Source organism: Geotrypetes seraphini, chromosome 5 (genome assembly GCF_902459505.1).
Source record: "Geotrypetes seraphini chromosome 5, aGeoSer1.1, whole genome shotgun sequence".
NCBI classification, from domain to species: Eukaryota; Metazoa; Chordata; class Amphibia; order Gymnophiona; family Dermophiidae; genus Geotrypetes; species Geotrypetes seraphini.
The window spans coordinates 244,567,507-244,591,519 of record NC_047088.1 but is presented as its reverse complement, the minus strand read 5'-3'; the positions used below and the strand labels follow the sequence as shown (position 1 = coordinate 244,591,519).

General features: G+C 44.6%; 1 protein-coding gene across 6 annotated transcripts in view; it reads left to right on the top strand.

The window, feature by feature from the left end:
- PARP9 (poly(ADP-ribose) polymerase family member 9) overlaps positions 1 to 24,013 on the top strand; it is an 87,928-nt gene that overhangs the window by 27,217 nt on the left and 36,698 nt on the right. For all 6 annotated transcript variants that reach the window (XM_033945239.1, XM_033945241.1, XM_033945240.1 and 3 more), the window contains exons 4-7: positions 11,437 to 12,296; positions 15,587 to 15,802; positions 15,905 to 16,123; positions 22,653 to 22,731. In XM_033945239.1, coding sequence (XP_033801130.1) covers positions 11,437 to 12,296; positions 15,587 to 15,802; positions 15,905 to 16,123; positions 22,653 to 22,731 — 1,374 coding nt within the window. The remainder of the gene's footprint in view (positions 1 to 11,436; positions 12,297 to 15,586; positions 15,803 to 15,904; positions 16,124 to 22,652; positions 22,732 to 24,013) is intronic.

Below are 24,013 nucleotides of genomic sequence, written 5' to 3'. Positions count from 1 at the left end.
AAGCAGTGCATGCACATAGATCTCGTGCATATTCATTGGGGAAATCCTGAAAACCCAACTGGATTGCGGCCCTCAAGGAGGGACTTTGAGACCCCTGCTCTAGGTGGATTAAAGGCAACAATTGATGCACATTCAGTAGGAATTGTTTGTTAAGAATGGTTTCCAAATCTTGTCCCGCTAAAGTAAAGTATGTTTTTTTGATTGCAATTAGGCATTCAATGTCACAAAGGTACCATCATTTAGCCACCTAACCAAGGAAGGGATACTGTGGAGGTTCTAGTGGCTGGCCAAATTCAATTTAGCTGTGTTCAAGGCCTGGTGAAAAAAAGATTGGAACAAATAAAAGATTTTCCAAAAAGAAAAACTAGTGGATGCCATTGAATGAGGACCCCCCAGTGAGGACTGAATAGCTCACTAGTATATAGGGGCTCCTTTTATCAAGGTGCTCTACGGAGGTTAGCGCGTTGGACATTTCATCACGCGCTGACCCCCGCGGCAAGCCAAAATACTAACGCTTCGTCAATGGAGGCGTTAGTGACTAGCGCGGCAGGCGGTTTAATGCACGGTATTCCGCGCATTAAACCCCTACCGCACCTTGATAAAAGGAGCCCTAGGTTTTTGACACAAAACCACCAAATATGAGTTATTGTGCCCCATTCATTATACCCTGATGAGTGCCTCAAGTTAAGGATAACAGACCAGTGTTGCCCCTGTTAATACATACACAAGCTTTACGTGCAGCATAAAAAGAATATATCCACCTCCTGAATATAGAACCAGCACCAGATTTCTCCAGAATTTTATTCATAAAGTGCCAATGAACCTATTGAAAGCATTTTCAACATCTAAGGCAAGAAGCCACAAGGGAAGACTCTCCTTGTTTAATACCTATGTGGCATAAATGCGCATGAGTCGAGTCTTTCATTTGAAAGGAAGCTCTGGAATGAGAGGGCATAGGATGACGTTAAGAGGTGATAGGCTCCGGAGTAATCTAAGGAAATACTTTTTTACAGAAAGGGTGGTAGATGCATGGAACCGTTTCCCGGTAGAGGTGGTGGAGACAGAGACTCAGTCTGATTTCTTTTTGTTTTTTTTATAACTATTTTTTATTGAATTTAACATACTTTACAAGTATTACTACTTGATTTAGAAATACAGAATCATGTTCCAAAAGAAAAAACTTCATAACACATTGTAATATTTAAAATAAATATATATGAAACTTAACTCTTCCTTAGACCTCAATTGAAGGAGGAAAAAGAAAACATAGATATTATAGGGAGTAATATTACAATAATACAACAAAAAAATAAAAGTAAAGGCTTAAACGCTACAACCCAGCATTCCTTTAAGCTACAATCCCTCCACTAGATAAACCCTTGAGATCTAAAAAGGAACGTAGATGATCTGGTGTAAAATAAACATATTTCAATCCCCTAAACTTAATAACACATTTGCATGGATAGGCTAGTAAGAAAGTAGCACCTAGCTTCCTTGTCTCTTCTCTCATGCCCAAAAACATTTTCTGTCTTTCCTGGGTTATTCTAGTTACATCGTGATATAACCACAAACGTTGGCCACAAAAAAGTGATCCAGATTTTTTAAAGAATAACCTCATAACTGCATTAAGATCTTGTTCAAAGATAAAGTTAACAATTAAAGTTCCTCTTTCTTTAACTTCCGTAAGTGATTCCTCTAATATTGCCGTAAGATTTTGCAAGTCTTTATCAATGACCAAGTTCTCGCCCTTAGATATATCTGAACTTCTTTTTGAAATAGGTAAAAAGTATGCTTTATTTAGGGGCGGAACCTGGTCTTGCGGATAATTCAAACATTCTACCAAAAATGTTTTAAAAATCTCAATAGGTGATAATGCCGGTATCCTTGGGCAATTTAGGATTCTCAAATTCAATTTTCTGTTAAAGTTCTCAATCATTTCTATTTTACGGGCAGTAGAATTTTGTTCTTTAATAATGGAGGTAATAGAGTTTTTCAATGAAGCTGACTCAGATTGTATTTTGTCCATGCATTCTTGCTTAACTTTTACCAAACTTTCAGAAAAGTTATCCATTTTCTTAACCATTACCTCAATATCTGAGGCAGTCTTCTCCACCTTCACATCTAGTTTCTTGATAGCTTCCAATAGTGTCTCTAGTGTCACTGCTGGGGTGCTTGTTGGTACTCCTTCTCCTTTAACGACCTTTCCACCCAGTGTTCCAGCCATCAGTCTGATTTCAAGAGAGCCTGCGATAGTAAAGTGGGATCTCTTAGAGAGAGGAAGAGATAATGGTTACTGCGGATGGGCAGAATAGATGGGCCATTTGGCCTTTATCTGCCATCATGTTTCTATGTTTCTATTTCTAGGGGAATTCCCCTCTAGATCTCCACCTGAGTGATCCTGATTACGGACGCCAGTCTTTACAGTTGGGGGGCACTTTGCACAGACAGACCGGTATAGGGACGTTAGACCCCTTCTGAGGGAAAGTGGTTGATGAATTGCCTAAAGCTTCAGGCGATCTGGCTGGTTCTCCTACACTTTAAGCGTGTGCTCCAGAACCAGGCTGTTTGTGTTTTCTCAGACAATGCCACAACTGTAGCCTATGACAGTTGCCAAAGGGGCACCAGGAGCGCACTGCTGCAGCAGAGGCTCAAATGTTCTTTTGCTGGGCGGAGCAACATCTTCTGGCTCTATCTTCGGTGTCCATAGCTATAGTGGAAAAGTGCAGGTAGATTTTCTCAGCTGTCAGACTCTGGATCCAGGAGAATACTCTCTGTCCCAGAGAGCTTTCCTTTGTACAGTAGAGAGATGATGCTATCCGATGTTCAACCGAATGGCATTGGCGTCCAACAAGAAGGTGGCTCGGTTTTTTGGCTGCTGCCACAAGTCAGGAAGTAAAGGATTAGACTCCATGGTGCAGCCATGGAGGGCCTTTTCTATGTCTTTCCTCCGTGTCCCATGATAGGCCATCTTCTGAGAAGAATCAAGACACGCTTTGGTCTTGATAGGTTAATTCTCATAATTCCCAGTTGGCCAAGGTGCCTGTGGTTTGATGACCTAATTTGTCTGCAGCTGGATCAGGGGCTCAAACTTCCCTGCTACTTATGCCTGCTCACGCAGGGCCCCATAGCCCTGCAGGATCTGGACCACTTTGGTCTTACGGCCTGGCTTTTAAGCGCACATACCTAGTGTGCAGAGGCTACTCAACAGGAGTGATTGCTACCATCTTACACAGCAAGAGGAAGTCAACTGTGGCAGTGTATGCAAAGGCTTGAAGGTGTTTTCAATTTTGGTGTGCTTGGAAGAATGAAGACCTGAGCTCTGTGTCATAAGAACATAAGAATAGCCTTACTGGGTCAGACCAAAGGTCCATCAAGCCTAGTATCTTGTTCTCACGGAGGCCAATCCAGGTCACTAGTACCTGGGCAAAACCCAAAGAGTAGCAACATTCCATGTTACCAATCCAGGGCAAGCAATGGCTTCTCCCATGTTTTTCTCAATAACAGACTATAGACTTTTCCTCCAGGTAATTGTCCAAACCCTTCTTAAAACCAGCTATCCACTCTTACCATTGCCTCTGTCAATGCGTTCCAGAGCTTAACTATTCTCTGAATGAAAAAATATTTCCTCCTATTGGTTTTAAAAGTATTTCCTTGTAATTTCTTTGCATGTCCCCTATTCTTTGTAATTTTTGACGGTGTGAAAAATCATTCCACTTGTTCCCCGTTCTACTCCACTCAGGATTTTGTAGACTTCAATCATATCTCCCCTCAGCCATCTCTTTTTCAAGCTGTAGAGCCCTAACCTTTTTAGTCTTTCCTTGTACGAGAGGAGTTCCATCCTCTTTATCATCTTGGTTGTTCTTTGAGCCTTTTCAAGTGCTGCTATATCTTAAGATAAGGAGACCAGAATTGACTGCAGTTCTCCAGGTGAGGTCGCACCATGGAGTTATACAGAGGCATTATAACATTCTTAGTCTTATTAACCATCCCTTTTTTTAATAATTCCTAGCATCTTGTTTACTTTTTTGGCCACCGCTGCACATTGGGCAGAAGGTTTCATCGATCCCAATTGTGCTCACCTTCCTTCAAGAAGGCCTGGAAAAGGGACTTGCAGTCGGCTCTCTGATGATTCATATTGCCAGTCTTTCTTGCCTTGGACCCAAGCCCCTGAGGAGCCTTCTGGCCCCTTAACCGGATGTGGTTCGGTTTCTGAAGGGCATGTTGTGGCTTCACCTTCTGTTGCGTCAGCTGTGTCCAACTTGGAATCTCAATTTAGTTCTGAGATCGCTTGGTAGTCTGCCCTATGAGCTGTTGGACCTGGCTTTTTTTTGATGTCTCACCTCTTCAAGGTGGTTTTCCTTGTGGCCATTACGTTGGCTCGCAGAATTTGAGCTTCAGGCTTTGTCCTGCACAGATCCTTTTTGTTGAATTATGGATTCCAGCCCTCCTTTCTTCTGAAGATGGTCTCTAGTTTCCATATCAACTAGAATAGAAACATAGAAAAAGCGGCAGAAAAGGGCTATAGCCCACCAAGTCTGCCCATTCCAAGTATCCCCCCCCCCTGAATTTACTCCCTTAAAGATCCCACAAGAGTATCCCATTTTTTCTTAAAATCCGTCACGCTGCTGGCCTTTATCACCTGGAGTGGGAGTCTGTTCCAATGATCCACTACTCTTTCGGTGAAGAAGTACTTTCTGGAGTCGCCATGAAACTTCCCTCCCCTGATTTTCAGCGGATGCCCTCTGGTGGTCGAGGGTCCCATGAGCCAGAAGATATCATCTTCTGACTCGATGCGTCCCGTGATGTATTTATATGTTTCAATCATATCTCCCCGTTCTCTTCTTTCCTCGAGTGAGTACAGTCGCAACTTTTTTAGTCTTTCTTCATACGGGAGATCCTTGAGCCCCATGACCATCCTGGTGGCCGTTCGCTGAACCGACTCGATCCTCAGCACGTCCTTTCGGTAGTGTGGTCTCCAAAACTGGGAACACAGTACTCCAAGTGTGGCCTCACCATGGCTCTGTACAACGGCATCATAACTTCAGGTCTCCTGCTGACGAAACTTCTGCGGATACACCCCAATATTTGTCTTGCCCTGGAGGAAGCCTTCTCCACTTGATTGGCAACTTTCATGTCTTCGCTAATGATCACTCCTAGATCGCGTTCCTCCGTGGTCCTAACCAAGGTCTCACCATTTAGTACATAAGTTCTACGCGGGTTTCTCTTGCCCAAGTGCATTATCTTGCATTTTTTAGCATTAAAGCCTAGCTGCCAAGTATTTGACCATTGTTCCAGCAGCAGTAGGTCGTGTGTCATATTATCAGGTAATAAGCTTTTGCCTACTATGTTGCAAAGTTTGGCGGCGTCGGCGAACAGTGATACCCTTCCTCTAAGTCCTTGCGTCATATCTCTTATGAATAAGTTGAATAGAATCGGGCCCAGGACCGATCCCTGCGGCACTCCACTGATCACGTCCGACGCTTCAGATGGGGTACCGTTCACCACCACCTTCTGAAGTCTGCCGCTCAGCCAATCCCCGATACAGTTAGAATGTCTCCTAATTCTATCGATTTTAGCTTGTTCAGTAATCTTCGATGAGGGACACTATCAAATGCTTTGCTGAAGTCCAAATATACCACGTCCAGTGACTCTCCGGCGTCCAGTTGTCTAGTAACCCAGTCAAAAAAGCTAATCAGGTTAGATTGGCATGATCTACCCTGGGTGAACCCGTGTTGGTGTGGATCACGTAGTTTTTCTTCATCTAGGATTGTGTCAATATGCTGTTTGATCAATGTTTGATGTGCGGTTACCAACCTTTGCGCCCTCGGGTTCCAGTAAACATGATAGGATGTTGAAATTGCTGGATGTGTGCAAACTTCTGCTGAGGTACTTAGAGGTCACAAATGAGTTTCGTCTGTTGGATCATCTGTTCATGTTGGTTGGTTCAACCTGCAGGGGCAGACCAGCTTCAAAAGCCTCCATTTCCAGATGGATCCACATGACTATTTCTTCTGCCTATATCGGCACTGGAAAGCGGCCTCCTCTTTTGGTGAAGGCTCACTCCACTCAGAGTGCTGCCTCCTCGTGTACAGAATCTTTGGCAGTTTACCCTGACGAGATTTGCAGGGCAGACACTTGGTCCTCTTTACATACTTTTATAGGATAGACATGGTGACCACGCAGGATTCTGCTTTCGGATCCTTGGTTTTGGCAGCTGGCTCATCAGTACCACCTTGATTTTGAGGGACTGATCTATTACGGCCCACTTGTCCAGGAATAGAGTGGGATTGTACAGGGATGAAAGATTAGGTTCTTACCTTTGCTAATTTTCTTTCTTGTAAATTCATACTCTATTTCTGGAACCTGTCCTGGGAGTTGCTGATTTGCCGATTGTCTGCCTCAATGAGTATTGGTAAGTTTGATTTCTGATTCTTTGACCAGCCTTTCGAAGATTAACATCTGACCATATTTTGCACTTTGCCTTGGGGGTCTCTAGCTAAGGCTCCCCACACTGTTGATGCAGGCTGCATCTCCTTGTTACAATTTTAAGATTTATGTTGTTTATAAACCTGGTTTGATTGTTTATGGTTGTTATACACTTTCATAATATGAGCAGATTAGACTTTTTTCTTGGGGAGTATCCCCATATCCCTCCCTTTTCTGTGTTCTATATAGGTGTGGCTGTCTGCTTTTGTATGAACTGGAAGTCAGAGGGCAGTCCTGAGGTAAGAGGGTAGGGTCAAAAATATGTAAATGAAGCTTCCTACAAGAGATATCTCGAGATGGGATGCATAACCCACTTGGCTAGGAATAGAGTGTGGATTTACAAGAAAGAAGAGTAGCAAAGGTAAGAACCTAATCTTTCATTAGGCTAGTCTTCCACGTCATATGTTATTATATGATATAAGTTATATCTGTCATCTGAATTTTTTACATTTGTGCTTTGTTGTATCTTCAGCATTCCATGTTTGTTCAAATGACTTTGCTTTGTTAAATAAACATAATTCTGTTACATCTACACAGGAGTCTGTATGTTAGGTGATGAATCCCTAGCCGCAAACTGGCTTTACAGAAGTGTGTCACTCATGGCTTTCAGCACCTCCCTCATCCCCAGGGGAGTATAGTACCCTTTTCAGTTTTTACCTTTGCAAGCGAACTGTGCAGAGGTGTATATGATATGCTCTCATCGTTTTTTATTATTTTCAATTGTAGTTTCATTTTTTGAGGCTTTGGTGCCTAGAGAATCCCATATTTGGGGGATCCTCTGCCTGGGAAAGAAACATAGAATATGATGGCAGAAAAGGGCCGACGGCCCAACAAGTCTGCCCAATCATGATTCCTTCCACCCTAGAGAAACTATCTTCTATCATACCTCTGTAGCGACCCCACGTGTTTGTCCCATCATCTCTTGAAATCGAGCGTGCTACTAGCCTCGACTACCTGACGTGGAAGACCATTCCATCTATCAATCACTCTCTCGGTAAAGAAGTATTTCCTGGTGTCCCCATGAAATCTCTTCCTCCTCTAAGTTTTAGCGGATGTCCTCTTGTCGTAAGAGTAAAGATTTCCTCCTCCTCCTAGATGCGGCCTGTTAGGTACTTGAAAGTTTCTATCATGTCCCCCCCTTTCTCTGCGCTCCTCGAGCGAGTATAAGCGCAGACTGCTCAGACGATCTTCATATGAAAGATCTTTAAGTCCTGAGACCATCCTTGTGGCCATTCTCTGAACTGTTCTGCAGGGACGGACTGCAGTTTGCAGATAGCCTGTAGAGCCAGCCTGCTGTGTGCCATTTCAGGGCTGAGGGTCCATTTCCCTGGGAGCCAGCTCACCTGAATTATCAGAAACTTGAATGCAAGCTGTGGGCTTGCTGTGTAAAACCCTCTGGGTATCAGGGCACCAGCTGCGTATGTGCTGCCCCCCCCCCCCCATCGTACAGCCCCATTATTTCCTATGGGAAAATTGGGAGGGGAGGAGGTCAAAATTTCCCTTTTTGAAGGTTTCTGGGGCCAGGGTTAGGGTCCCCCACCTCCAAAACCCCTGTTTCAGTGTTTTTTATTTTTCTGGGTAGTCCTCACAGGCCGTTTTTGACACAATTTTCCTGGTGGTGGCCATCTTGGATTTTAAACTATCTTTTTTTCTGAAGCCTCTATCTGCCTCAAAACCCCTTGATTTTTTGTAAACTTAACTAGGATGAACTCCTCAGGGTGTTCCAAAACCATATCATGCCAGGTTTACTCTGGATGGCTGGTGGAAGAGCATCCATGTACCGTATGCCGTGGCACACATGAGGGAGGGGCGGGAGTTTTGGGCGTAGCCTCATACGTGTTCTTCAAGGCGGGGGAATCACTGTGGTTCCAAGATATGAGGAGAATGTCCCGCCCAGAGCCAGAAAACAGCAAAGGCGCAAAGCGCACACACGTAGAGTCTGAGGAGATTAAGAAAGCCTAGTCTGAAATTCTGCAGTACTCCTTTGGTACATCTGCACAGGGCTTTTCCCCAGAGTTTGTAAATCATGGGGGCGGGGCCTTGGGCACATGGTCGGGTTGGGCCCATGTGCCTCAGGCCCTGCCCCCAGGTGGGACCTAAGGCTCCCGGGCCTATTCTGATTGGCCCAGGCGCCTTAGGCCCCACCAGTAGGCGGAGCTTTGGGACGGATGGGCCAATCCGGCCTCATTCCGTCGTTGGCTGCCTGCCGGACAGGCGAGTTTGACTCCCGTCTGTCCGGCCAACTACACAAAGGTATGGGGAAGGGGGGGTGGGGGTTTCGTGGGGGTCGGCCAGGGGGGTCGCGGGTCGGCTGGGGGGGGCGGTCGGAGGTTCTTGGAGGGGCGGTCGTTGGGGGGAGGGGGTTTGCGTCGAGGGCAGGAGGGCCTGGGATCCCTCCTGCCCGTAATGTAGTGCGGGGTGGGGGTAGGGGGTTGCCGTGGCCAGGAGGGTTTGGGCTCCCTCCTGGACCGAACAACTAGCGGGGGGGGGGGTCGCCAGGGCCAGGAGGACTTGGGCTCCCTCCTGGCCCGATATTGTCGGGGAGTTGGGGAGTCGGCGGGGCAAGAGGGCTTGGGCTCCCTTTTGCCCCGATTGTGTCGGGGGGGGCAAGAGGGCTTGAGCTCCCTCTTGCCCCGATCATGTTGGGGGTGCCGCGGTTGGCTGGGGCAAGAGGGCTTGAGCTCCCTCTTGCCCCGATCGTGTCGGGTGTGCCGCGGTTGGCTGGGGCAAGAGGGCTTGAGTTCCCTCTTGCCCCGATCGTGTCGGGTGTCGGGACCGCCAAGAGGAAGCAGCAGGACACCGGTAGGAGCTTCTACATGATGGGGGGGGTCGGGAGGCTGTGGGGGTGCGGGTGCGGGTGGGAGTGCGTGCGAGCGGTCCTTCGGGGTGGGGGTGCGAGCGGTCCTGCGGGGGGTGAATCTGACGTCGTGGGGGGGGGAACTATGTAAAAAAATTTTGTACAACGCGCTCACACATATAATGTGCGAGGGTATGCGCGGTACGTAAAAACCACATATAACGTGCGCGTTATATGCGAGAAAATACGGTAATATAGAACCAAATCCTTTCCAGAGAAGGGAAAATGGTGAAACTAGAGGGCATAACTTGAGGTTGCAGGGAGGAAGACTTATGAGTAATGTTAGGAAATTTGTTTTCACGGAGAGGGTGATGGATGCCTGGAATGCCCTCCTGAGGGAGGTGGTGGAGAGGAAAACGGTGATGGAATTCAAAAAAAGTGTGGGAAAAACAGAGGATCTCTAATTAGAAAACAAATGATATAAATTAAAGAATTAAGGCCGGTATTGGACCGACTTGTATGGTTTGTGTCCCATATATCATGATTCAGTGTGGGGAGGGCATCAATGGGAACTCCACTAACTTGGAACATGAGGATGTTACTGGCCAGACTTTACAATAGATATTCTGCAAACAACGGGATGATTGGATAGGCTGGAGTGAGCTTAGATGGCAGGAGAACAAGCAAAAGATTGACCCTTAATCCCACAGGGAATACAACATCCAGCAAAAACAAAAACTCTGTGGAGATGGTGATGTTCAAGATGCAGGCTTTATTCAATTTGATAATCCACATAAAGTATATCTAGGACCTAAACCGTAGAAGGTGTGGACCCAACATGGTCCATGTTTCGACAATGCTGTCTTCTTCAGGGAGCCCTGGAAGTCCTGATATGAAAATATGTGGATTAAAAACTGGAAACAATACTGAAACGTAACTCTGCGCGGATGAGGATTCCTCAAAGGCGGTTGAATCCTAGGACTATAGTCTATAGCCCAGAAATATCGAAGAAGAAACAAGTTAATTTAATCATGTTTTTTTAATGAGAATAACTAATGGGCAGACTGGATGGACGATTCAGGTCTTTATCTTCCGTCATTTACTATGTTACTATGTAACTAGTGCCTGAAGAAGAATTGGGTTCCGTCAGATACTCCATATATTTTATTGTGTTCCAAAAAGGCACAGAAGCCTGGAAGGTGATTTTGGATCTCAAGGCCGTAAATACGGCCCTAAGATTCATGCATTTCCACATGGAGACGGTCCATTTGTTCTTTGCAGTAGTGACTCTGGGGGAATTTCTCACCTCCCTAGATCTGACGGAGGCGTAAATATCTGAGGTTTCATATAATACAGGAACATTTCCAGTTTGTGGCTCTTCTGTTCGGGTTGGCTGCAGAGCAGCTACTTGGTCCACTGTCCATACCTTTATGAGGTTTTACAGAGTGGACGTGGTGGCTTGAGAGGACACTGCTTTTAGGCTCTTGGTGTTCTGGGCAGGCTTATCTGTCCCACCCTAGATGACAGCCATTGCATTAGTACGTCATCTAATGTATGGAGTCCTGTGTAGATGTAACAGAATGAAAGATTAGGTTCTTACCTCGATAATCTTCTTTCTGTTAATCTTCACAGGAGTCCATATGACCTGCCCTCAGTATCTCATAATTTGCCTGCTTTCTGTCTTGGATATTTCTAAATTCCAGAACTGGAGTTCTCCTGTCAGTCAGATGGCCAAGTACAAAGAAATCTTGTATAAGTAAGTGAATTGTTGAGCTTATGGTTCCATTGAAGTTAGTACTTGTTGCCCACAGCAGGTTGGTTCATTATTGCTGCTATGTTTTATAAATGTTTGTTAATTACTGTTCTTGTTATAAGTTATAGAGCAGAACAAAAATGTATGATATCTGTGGGAAAGCTGCCTGTACCCTTTCTTTTTCATTTGCTGTTCCAGTGGAGATAGATTGTTATGGTACAAACTGAAGGGGCACTATACTTACAATGAAGACGAGGGAGGTACTGAAAGTTGTGAGTGACACATTTCTGTAAAGCCAGTTCGTGGCTAGGGATTCATCACCTAACGTACAGACTCTTGTGAAGATTAACAGAAAGATTATGCAGGTAAGAACCTAATCTTTCATTCTTCCATTCTGCAGAGTCAGAATTGTTTGACCGGACTGAAATTTCCATTTCTATTCGGGATGATGTTTTTCAAGCACTTACAGAGAGTGAAGGTCTGTTGAGTGATGTAATTGAAAAGAAATTTGACTGTGCTTCTTACCTTACTGGATCTGCATCTTTAGCAACCCAAACCAGCACTGTGCATCCCACAAGAGTATACATGAAAACATGGAAGGAGGTTCAGTTTTCTGTATGGAAAGATGATCTCACAAATCATCGTGTAGATGCTGTGGTGAATGCTGCCAATAAACATTTAGACCATGCAGGTGGCCTTGCTTTTGCACTGATGACAGCTGGAGGGAAGGAAGTTGAAAAAGAGAGCAAGATGTGGGTTGAACAACATGGGGATGTACTCACTGGTAAAATAGCAGTTACCACAGGTGGAAGACTTCCCTGTAAGTGCATCATTCATGCTGTGGGTCCTATCTGGAACATGTACCAGGAGAGCACGTGTAAACAGAAACTTGAAAATGCTATTACTGAAATTCTCAAATATGTCAATAAGAATCCTGACATTAGATCTGTGGCTATTCCTGCACTGAGTTCAGGAATTTATGGTTTTCCTCTGGATCTTTGTGCCACAATAATTGTAACTACAATCAAGGACTTCTGTCAACAAACTCCACTTTCTCCACATTTGAAAGAAATCCACTTAGTAAATCACGATGACAGGACTGTTACAGCAATGAAGGAAGCTTGCGAAAAGATCTTGGACAACAATGGAAGCTCTTCATCCAGTCTGAGACTTGCTATGCCATCAATCCAGGCTTCTGATTCCATCTCAGTAAATGGTCTTCACCTTCAGCTCATCAGAGGGTGCATAGAAGATCAAAAGGTTAGTCTTTTATTTGCTATTAACTAAACAAGAGTATATCATTAAGCAGGTTTTCTTAACATTATTTTATTGGGCACTCAGTTGTCTACATGAGTATTTCTGTTTCACAGTAGATATATCGCCTAAACATTCTCAGTATAAATAAATATGAAAGTACATGCTTCAAATCTTTTTGTTGTTGTTGTTTGTTTGTTTTGGCCTGATTGTTCTTGTTTCACTCTTCTTCCACCTCATTCAGGACTAATGGTGGGATTCTGGTACATGTGCATTCTTTTGTAACTAGGAGTTTTATTTCAATAAGTAGACCCATTGTTCTTGTCTGATCATTGCAGCTGGGAGCTATCCTTAAGAACACCTTAGAGCAGGGCTGCCCAAGTCTGGTCCTCGAGATCTACTGGCAGGCCAGGTTTTCAGGATATCCACAATGAATATGCATGAGAGAGATTTGTATACCAAGAAGGCAGTGCAGGCAAATCTTTCTCATACATATTCATTGTGGATATCCTGAAAACCTGGCTTGCCAGTAGATCTCGAGGACCGGACTTGGACAGCCCTGCCTTAGAGAATTCTATATCATGGGTTTCAGATCATCAGATGTCATTCTTAACAATGATTGATTTAAAAAGGCAGGATATGAAAGATGTTTAAAAATTTTAAATTAAATTCTGACTCATCCTAGGGCAGGGATCTCAAAGTCCCTCCTTGAGGGCTACAATCCAGTCGGGTTTTCAGGATTTCCCCAATGAGTATGCATGAGATCTATGTGCATGCACTGCTTTCAATGCATATTCATTGGGGAAATCCTGAAAACCCAACTGGATTGGTTTAGTGAATCGCTGCTTTCCTACTTTTGCATGCATTTTCCATCATTTGCATGTGCGGATCAGATCGGGTGCGGACTAGAGAGTTGCGCGGGGACAGAAATCCCACCTGTCCCCACCCGTCCCCGCCAAAGTCCCACCCGTCCCCACGCGTCCCCGCGAGGAATCCCTCCGTCCCCACCCGTCCCCGCGAGGAATCCCCTCCGTCCCCGCCCGTCCCTATAAACTTCAGAAATAGTTATTTCATTTAATTATGCTACTGAATTAAAGGCTCTGGTAGAAACCCATTTACAAATAAGCAAAAAGACTTTATTAATTTGAAAATATTAATTGGGAAGAATACATACTTTGTAAACGGGTTTCTACCAGAGCCTCTAATGTTTATAAATTTTTATCAACACAACTAATATACTACTTTATCCTGAAGCAAAAAAAAAAAAAAAAAAGAAATAGAATTCTTTTCCTACCTTTGTTGCCTGGTTTCTGCTTTCCTCATGTTCTCATTCAATTCCTTCCATCCACTGTCTCTCTTCCTTCTGCATCTTCCATTTGCTCTGTTACTGTGCCTCTCCCTTTCTTCCCCCTTCCAAATTGGTCTGGCACCCATCTTCTTCTCTCCGCTCCCCCCATAGTCTGGCATCTGTCTTCTTCCCTGCCAGCGTCTTCTCCCTACTCTCTCTTCCTCATTTCCTTTCAGTGTCCTTCTCCCCCCCATCTTCCCCATGTCCTTTTAGCGTCCTTCTCCCTCTCTGTCTTCCCCATGGCCTTTCAGCGTCCTTCTCCACCCCTTTGTCTTCCCTATGTGCTTTCAGCATCCTTCTCCCCCCTCTGTCTTCCACAAGTGCTTTCAGAGTCCTTCCCCCCCCCGCCCTTCCCATGGCCTTTCAGCGTCCTTCTCCACCCCTTTGTATTCCCCCATGTGCTTTCAGAGTCCTTCCCCCCTCCTCCTGTCTTCACCATGGCCTTTCAGCGTCCTTCTCCCCCCCTCCTCTACCGCCCCGGGTGCAGCACAGCCGGCCAGGTCCCCTTACTTTTGTGGCACTTCCCCGACCGACCGACAACAGCCCCGGTCCACAAACCTCCCTGCCCTTAACCGCGAATCTAAATTACCTTCTTACAGCTGCTGTAAGAAGGTAATTTAGATTTGCGGCTACAGGGCAGGGAGGATTGTCGGACCCGGGCTGTTATCGGTCGGTCGGGGAAGTGCCACAAAAGTAAGGGGACCTGGCTGGCTGTGCTGCAACCGGGGCGGGGCGGGGCAGACCGCCCCCCTCCCCTCCCTTGGTAGCCACTCGAACCGCGAGGCTACTCTCCTTCTCCTTACCTGCCCTGCCTGCAGCACAGAGCCGAACGGAAGCCTTCCCGACGTCAGCGCTGACGTCGGAGGAAGGGAGGGCTTTGTTTAAGCTTTGTTTAAGCCCTCCCTCCCCTCCGACGTCAGCGCTGACGTCGGGAAGACTTCCGTTCGGCTCTGTGCTGCAAGCAGAGAAGGTAGGGAGAAGAAGAGCTGCGTGACTGAGTACATCCAGCCCCGCAGGAGCCCCGTGACCTTCGGAGGCGTCCCCATGAGATCCCCGCGACCCTAGGGGGTGTCCCCACGGGATCCCCGCGACCCTAGGGGCGTCCCCACGGGATCCCCGTGACCCGAAGGGGGAACCCGCGGGATGCCCGCGGGATTCCCGTCGTCCCTGTTCCCGTGCAGCTCTCTAGTGCGGACAGGATCAGCCAGAAGGTTAGTGAATTGGGTCAGGGTCGCAAAGTGGTCGGGACACACTTGGTGGGCTTATTGAATCTAGCCCGTGCTTTCCAGCCACTGCATCTTCTGGTGTACTTCCTACTTTTGCACTGAAGTTCCCCATAATGATCAGTAGATCTTGTTTTGGCATTTTGATCTACATATTTTATTTTGAAGTTGTTCGTAGAACAATTCTACATCCTCATCTTCCTCCTCTGTCATTGGAGCATCAACGTGACATTGATCAGCTTTCCCTGTAGACGGATTGACATGACTATCACTGATAACATTGTACCTTCTATGAAAGCTAATTGTTGAGGATGATTGCCAGGCTGTTTTTCCTGTGTGTTTCGTGACCAGAGTAGCAGATCCAATGCTCATCTGATTGAAAGTGGCCTTGTCCTGTCCATTTGAGCTCACCAATCCCCATCAAAACAATTTTGGCTTTCTCTATTTGATCTTTTCCAATTTTCCTAGATTCATGCTTTGTACTTTCCATGTTCCTATATGTTGAGACTCTCTTTGCAGCTTCTGATCTCCCTTTTCCATCCAGCAACATCAGGATGTCCTGGTGGCTTTGATCCATCAGCCTCACAAACACTGGGCATACTCTGCATGACCATCAACTTTTCCCTAGTAACATGTTGAGAGCCTAAAGCAATTTCATTAGCACAATTCACTCAATTTAATTACAATTAAGAAGAATTGAGCTTTGCTTTTGTCTGTTCTTCTAGACTACTGTTATTGTGAATTCTACATCTGAGAAGCTTGATCTCAGTGAAGGACAGATTTCAGGTGCAATTCTTAAGAAAGCTGGTTTCGATCTGCAGAATGAACTTTGCAAGAAAACAAATCATTTACCGTTGAAGTCGTTAATATGTACAAGAGGACACAAGTTAAGCTGTGATTTTGTATACCATATCTTGTGGTCATCAGGAGCTAAACAAGAGGTAAACCTGAATTTCTCTCTGTCTTAATTTTTCTTTGTAAACATTTTTAAGTATCTATTCTGCCTTGTGTATATTTATGTTAGAACTTTTCTTGTTCTGCAGAAATTGCAACAGGCAGTTGTAGAATGCTTGAAGCTTGCACAGGACCATCAGACTCCTTCAGTTTCATTCCCTGCACTTGGAACAGGTGTGTTAAAACTTCCAAGAGATCAAGTAGCACACATCATGACCAGTGAAGTCCTGAAGTTTGCAGAGCTGTTTCCTGGCAAGAAGCCAGATATATGTTTTGTGATATATCCATCTGACAACGAAACCTTTAAGGCAAGTTAATCACTGTTCTTCCATGGAGAAATAATCCTATATATTAAAGATACTTTTTATCCTTTGATTTGAATTGATATATGTTTGAAGTATAGGTCACCTTAGCTGGGAGGCCTAGTTGGCCTTATTTTGAGGCTATTTTATAAAGACACATAGGGACACTTTTACCAAAGTGCACAAGTAGTTAACATGTGAATTAGCTTCCACACAAGCAAGCCAACTGTTAAGGAGGTGAGGTGGTATAATGGTTATCACTTGCTAAGTTGCACATTAATTACATGCCATGTTAGGAGGCAGGAACTAGAAGGGTTATGAGCAGAGGATGGGCATGGACTGCATATTAAGGCCTAGATTCTCAAAAAACGTGTTAAATAACGATAGACTGCTATCGCAGCTGTTCTGGTAGAAATTTTAAAAAAGTGAGTCATTCTCCAAAAAACACTCATGCAAATGAGGTTGGCAGAGAGTAGCGAAGACTCGCTAAATTTGCATGTGCCCATTGCTGGTGATAGCGATGGGTACATGTGCAGAATAAATGCAAAAAGAAACCCCCTAAAAACCCCCACAATAACAGCGGGAGAGATGTCCAATCTCTCCTGCTGCTTGCAGTGGGTGAGATGCCAACTCTTTCCCACTGCCATGTGACCCCCCTTCCAGCAGCGGGAGAGATGCCCATTCTCTCCTGCCGCAAACAAATCCCCCCCATGCAGCGGGAGAGATGCCCATTCTCTCCTGCCGCAAACAAATCCCCCCCATGCAGCGGGAGAGATGCTTATGTTCTTATGTTTCCTGCCACCAAGCGACTCCCCCCCCCCCCAGTAGCAGGAGAGATGCCTATTCTCTCCCGCTGCAAAAAACCCTCTCCCACCACCAAGTGACCTCCCCCCCCCCCTCAGCAGCAAGAGAAGCCTTAAACCTGGGCCAATCAGAGTCTCAGGCCCCTCCCCGGTGCATGCATTAAGATTGAGAATAGCTTGGGGCATGTTCTCCTGATAGCTTGTCTTACCCCTGATTTATCAGGTGCTTGAGTTCAGGCTGAGTGGCCCCGTGTTGGTCCAGATGGCTGTAGTGGGTACTGTCTGCATCCCCCCTGAAGATGCATGAATTACAAGTGTGGTCATGGGTTTCAGGCTTTCTGAGCTTGTCTAAAAGGCAGCCTAAAGAAACAAGCGACTACAGGATGTTATATGCTTGTCTGAAGCAGAAATCATCTCTATTGACCAGCTGCGGTGTGATGCAGGCACAGCACCAGGCAGTTCTGTGAATACAGTCTATTACTGTCTATGGGAGACTTCGGGATAGTTCAAGAACTGAATTTTTATGTGTCTCTTAGGCTTCCTATAGGGTCCCCCACCTCTCAAAACTCCCAATTCTGAATTTTTGAAGCTTTTATTTAGTTCTACCGGGCTTTTTCTTGGCGCCAAAACACTTCTGTGGTGGCCATCCTGGATTTCCCAGTTTTATTTTAAAAGCTTCTATCTGCCTCAAAACACCACAGTTTTACTAATAATCAATTTTTAAGGACTCCCCAGGCCTTTCTACTACTGTATCATCCCAGTTTTGTGCTGGATGGCTGACTGAGGAGCATCCATATACAATGTGCTGCAGGGCACATGGGGGGGTGGGGGAGGACTGGGCTTAGCTCCCTCTGTTCCCTTCAGGGTCTTGGAATCATAGGATGCTCAAATGTTGGGTCAAAAAATCCTTCCTAGAACCCTGAAATATCAACTCGGCAGTGTCTGCGAAATGCAGATGCCTCAGAATCCTTGAGGAGATATGAAGTGTCCCTACAGAGGTCCTTAGGAAATCTAATTCATGGATTTGACTCTGATTTTGTGAGCTTGATGTTTGAAGCTTTTATATGAATTATAAAGGGTCGTCTGCAAATACGTCAGTGGCTGTTCAAGGGGGTTTTCCCCCTTACAGAGCACTGGTCCATCACAGAAGGGTACCCCCGCAGAAACTAGAGGTCCAGTCAGAAAAGGACTCCCGCAAAGTAAGTCCTCAGGTTTTAAAGGATTCTGGTTTGCAAATGGGTGCTACCAGCCAAGAGTCTTTGGCAGCCCCGGACCAGGAAGAGGACCCAATGGTGTGCAGACTGTTTAAACTGGCAGAATTTAATGGAAGTCATTACAGTATCTCTGAGAGTTAAATTTGGAAACACCATAGACTTCTAGAGTTCAAATTTCCTTTATGGGCAGCTCTGAGACCCAGTCCAAGTCCACATTTTTCCTTCGCATCCAGAGCTCACCATATTGCTGACAGAGCATTGGGAGGTGCCAGAGGACCCTTTGAAGGTTGCCTGAGCCTTGGCAAAATTGTACCTGATGGCTTCAGAGTTCCAGCAGTTATTTGTACCATTTAAGGTAGGTTTACTCCCCTCCAACTGAGGCTCCCAGGCTTCAAGTTGCCTATGTGCTTGCTGGGTCCACCCAGCTCTACGCGGGGGAAGGGAACCAGCTCTGGCCAGCAGTGCTCTTCACTTGCTTAGCCAGCAACTTAAAGCAAGGAAATACTTAAAGGGGCCCAACCCTGTTTCCTCTATATGTGCTTAGATGTGTTAGTGATTTAGAGAGAAGTGAATAGATGTGTTCCCTGACATTCTCTGAGAAACAGAACTGCTCTCCTGATCAGAATATGGGTTTGAATCTAGGGTATGAGTGTCAGCCCCACACTGGTCGACTCTAGTTAACATTATAAATGTGGTTTTGATGCTTTTTTAACTGGCACAAGACTGGTACTGGTGCCAGGCTTGTGATAGAGCAAATACATTGATTAAATACCAATTCCTGTCTATTTAAGATGACATGTGCAATAATGCACCTGCCACATGGATCCATGATAATAGAATGTTTGTCCAACAGCAACCCCTTTCTAAATAGAATTACCGGTATCACTTCAGCCTTTTTATTTGAAGTAGGACCTTCTACATAATCCGCCACTCACAAACGGCATAACTTCTTATGTTCTGATGCATTCAGGTGGGTTTCCTTTAATATTGCCACCTGCACCTTATGCCTATTCAACACCTGCAAGATTTTAATACTTTTTATAGGTGATTCAATACCCCCTACATTCCATGATATTAATTTCAACCTGGTTCCATAGTACAAAGATTAGAAATGTTCAAGGCCTTAAGAAAGGAGAGGGCACCTCAACTCATACTCTCCCTCAAACAGAAAGTATGTTACAAATAACCACAAATACAGCATATCCATAACAATCATCCACTCCACCTGTCCATACACACCCCACACAAACAAAGAGATCCTCACCACTCCAAAGCTCCCATATCCCTGCCCAACCCACCCCCTTCCAGAAGCCATTAGGAAAACACACCCACACCCACCCTGTCCTGCTCGACAAATGAGTGAGTTTTTTGATACCAACTTCTCCTTAAAGGAAAAGAAAGGGGAAAAAATCCAAAGCATGGCAATGGTGCAACAGCCAGAAATATCAAAGGGCAATAGGATAACACTCCTGAAGCAGATGGCATGTAAGCTTGTGCCACTACGAGATGCTACAAAGTGCAGGTGGCAAACTCTCAATGTGTAGGCAACAGTTTAGAGAAAAAAAAAGTATCTTGCCACATTCTTTTGAAGCATGTCCATCATGAATCAAGAAAGTCATTTAGGGAGGAGGGCCTCCATAGTTTAATAAGCGAGTCAGTTCATCTTAAACTGCAGATGAATGGAGGCCAAGAAGATACTCGAAGGCCACGTCTCATTCTCCCTCCCAAAGCTGAAAATCTTTGCAGTCTGAGCCAAGAAATTATAAACCAGCATATAGGTCCAAACAGTAATCCATTACCACGCAGTCAAAGACAGCATTAAACTGTACTACCTCAGTCAGCCAGGTTTCAAGCCACCAGGGCAGTTCACCCTCCCTGGAGGATTCCAGGATCCCCACGAATTGTAAGTTGTTTCTTCTTGAGCAGTTTTCCAGGTCGTCGACTTTGTTTCCAGCTCCGCAATTGTTTTCTGGAGGGTTGTTGTTGGGCCTGCCATGGTTGTTTGTGTTTCTTCCAGTGTGCTCACTCGCTGCTGTAGGTGATCAAATTCTAGGCCAAGACTGTCCAGTCGCTTGTGAGCAGACTCTGCTTGCTCTTAGAGAGCCTGTAATTTTTTATCCAGGGCTGCCTCGACTGCCGCTATCACTTCGGCTGTAATTTCTGCCGTCCAGGTCGAGCAGACTGAAGGAGCCGGCGAGGTCGGGTGTTCCGCCATCTTGCCCTTCTGTGACTTCAGCTTTTCTCTGTCTTTCCATTGTAGTTTTGCAGCCATAGGTGAACCAAAATGCTGCCAAATTTACCAAAAAGTGTTTCCTCGCCAAGTGCTCACTACTGACTGTGCTAAATCTGATGTCCCCAGTGATATTACAGGCATATGTCTATCAGGGCTATAGAAATTTTAAATAGTTGATTGGTGAGGCAAGACGTTCAAAATCAATATTTGCTTAGTCTTTTTTTTTTTTTTTTGTATTTTAATTTTTATTAAATTTAACATATTTTACAAGTATAAACTACTTGATGTAGAAATACAGAATCATGTTCCAACAAAAATAACATCATTAAGCATTATAACAATTAAAATAAAAGTTATTATGAAACTTAACTCTTCCTTAGACCTCAATTAGGAGGAGGAAAGAAACAAATTTATAGGGAGTAAAATTGCAGTAAAGTAGAAAGAGAAGACTTAAACGCTACAACCCGGCATTATTCCTTTGAGGTACACTCCCACCACGACATAAACCCTTGAGATCTAAAAAGAATCGTAGATGGTCTGGTGTAAAGAACACATATTTTAAACTCATAAACTTGATAACACATTTGCATGGATAGGCTAACAAAAAAGTAGCACCTAACTTCCTAGTCTCTTCTCTCATTCCCAAAAATATTTTTTGCCTTTCCTGGGTTATTCTAGTTACATCATGATATAACCATAAACATTGACCACAAAAAAGTGTTCAAGACTTTTTAAAGAATAACCTCATAACAGAATTAAGATCTTGTTCAAAGATAAAGTTAATAATTAAAGTTCCTCTTTCTTTAACATCCATGAATGACTCCTCTAATATTGCCGTAAGATTTTGCAAGTCTTTGTCAGAGACCAAATTCTCACCCCTAGGTATATCAGAATTTCTTTTTGGAACAGGTAAAAAGTATGCTTTATTTATGAGCGGGATCTGTTCTTGCGGAAAATTCAAGCATTCCATAAGAAATTTTTTGAAAATCTCAATCAGTGATATTGCCGGTGTCCTTGGGCAGTTTAACATTCTCAAGTTCAATCTTCTATTAAAGTTCTCTATCATTTCTATTTTACGAGCTGTAAAATTTTGTTTTTTAATAATAATAAGCAATTGAGTTTTTCATGCATTCTTGCTTAACTTTAACCTAACTATCTGAAAAGGTGTCCATTTTCTTAACCAATACCTCGATATCTGAGGCAGTCTTCTCCACCTTCACATCCACTTTCTTGATAGCCTCCAGGAGTACCTCTAGTGTCGCTGCTAGGGTAATTGCTGATCCTCCTTTAGCAATCTTTCAACCCAGCGTTCCAGCTGGGGTAGTAGCTCCTCCCAATGCCTGCTTCGGGGTCTCCTGCTCCTCTCCCTCAGGGTCAGGCTCAACACTTTGCGCTCCTGCTGGACATGGAGACGCAGAGAGAAGCGGCGGAGACAATGATGTCAACAAGTCCAGAGACTCAAGTGCTCCCTCACTCAAGTCCAATGTGGAACTCTGCTGCTGCGGGGATATCTGGGTGTCAGCTGGGCCCAGTGGCTGCAGGAAACGCTGGATTGTCTGTTGGGCCGGAGACGATGTGAGCAGCGGTAACTGTCCCGCTCTCACATTCCCCTTCCTCTTAGTATGGGGCATGTCGATAAAGTAAGTAACAACTTTCCAAAATTGTTGTAAAATTTTGAAGCAAAATGCTAAGCCTTCCGAGCTCAGCTAAATGGCGTCCGCCATCTTGAATTCCTCCCTGCTTAGTCTTGTTAACCTATGCTTAGGTATATTCTCTGTAATTGTTCTTGAATACAGTACAATTCAAATTGAGATGCAAGTGGTTAAAGGAATGGCTCTTTAGTTTAGCATCATGTGTTGCTGACACTTTTTTTTTTCTGTTTTTGTATAGGATTTTTGGTGCTGTACTGCTGTATCTTTTGCCTGCTGTTTATTTTGTTTTATTTTACTGTGCGTCCTGATTTTGTTGGGTTTTTTTTTGTTGATTTTTGATTGCAAGCAGTTAAAATATAGAAAAGAATTTGAACCAGTAATTTTATGCTCTGGTACAAATCCATTCTTCTGCTGATGTGGGATTCGGAGCAGAATCTTTATATTTTGTGTTATTTTCAGGCATTTAGAAAAAGGAAGATCTTTGGAAGAAATTAATCAATCCTCTGAGAAACACTTACTTGAAAAAGACTGAAAAATGTGCAACTCGTGAGCCATCCATTCTTCTGATAACTTGATCCATTTAGAGACATCAGTTTGATGTATAAGTAATTCAACTCTTTTAATCTTTTCTAGGCCTTCCAACGTGAACTCGACTTAGCAAAAAATAAACTTGGAATAAGCAAGAAGTCGCAGAAAAGGCCTGATAATTCTGGTGAGTTAGCTGCAAGGAATAGCTTCCTATTTCTAAAGGGACCAGCAGCGAGAAAGGAAATTCAAATAGTGTCTGTGCACCAAAAATTGCACTGCTGTATGTGTTGTCATAGAAATCCATCTGCTGCGTATTTATTAGGACTAGGACTTATTTACTACTTTTCTGAAAATATTCACCCAAGGTAGTATACAGCAAGAATAAGTTGAACATAGGACACAGGCAACAGACAATTATAGCAGTAAAAATATTCAAATAACTATACATAGTGCGGCATAGTATGCTGCTTAGATTGTCAACAAATATGCACTAAAACTACTACTACTACCACTTATCACTTATATAACACTTTTCCTTTTTGACATTTATAGACGGTCCCTTGGGGTGTAAGCAAAGGTAGAACACAGAGATAACAAATGGACATTTTTAAAAGGGCATCTAAGTGCCAAAGAAAAAGTCCATCTCGCAGCTATTTTCAAACAGGATGAACAGGGTTTCCTGTATGAAAATACATAAGAAAGATTTTTTTAGCATCTCTGCAGACCGGCACAGCTCACTGATGGGTACTAGCTCACCATGACCAGCAGGTGGAGACTGAGACACAATCTTGGCTGAAGTACAAGTGGGCTGTGCAGTCCTTCTTGCAATCAGTCTGCTCTCAGTCTCCAGCAAGTGGAGGTGGTAAGCCTGTGCAGTCTGCCCTGATTTAGTGTAGTCCTGTTGGATTTTGTTTAGGCCTTCTTGTCCTCATCTGTGGTGCTGGATTGAGGTTGGACCCTTTCGCGGTCCATTCAACCTCAGGGGTGCCACACTCGAGGGTCAAGTCCCTCCCTGAAATTTTTTCACTAGAGGTAACTCAGCTGTAAGCCTTGCCACTGATACCGGCTAGGCATATGGTTTAGAGAGCCAGTAGGATCTGTTCAATTGTCCCTTAAGGTTGTATTAAAAATTAAAAAAAAATTTCTGAGGCAGTGCTGGTCTGAAGGGAAGCCTTCAATTGAGGTAAATTGCAGTTAATTGCTAACTAGCACTTTTTATTTTTCAGCTAGTAGCGGTTTTCGCAAATGAGCATTTTTAAAGGGACAAAGTGCTCCTTGTGTTCCCACCGCAGGGTCAATGTGGCCAGCCTGTGCTCGCAGTGTGCCGGCTGCTGCAAAGGGGAATCCTTATCAGCTTTGGATGCTGGCGAGTAGGGTTTTCCCTTTGCGAGTGCTTTGCATGTTGGCAGCAGGCAGGGGGGAAGCCCAGGCTTCCTCTACTACCCATGCAGGGATTTCCTCAACTG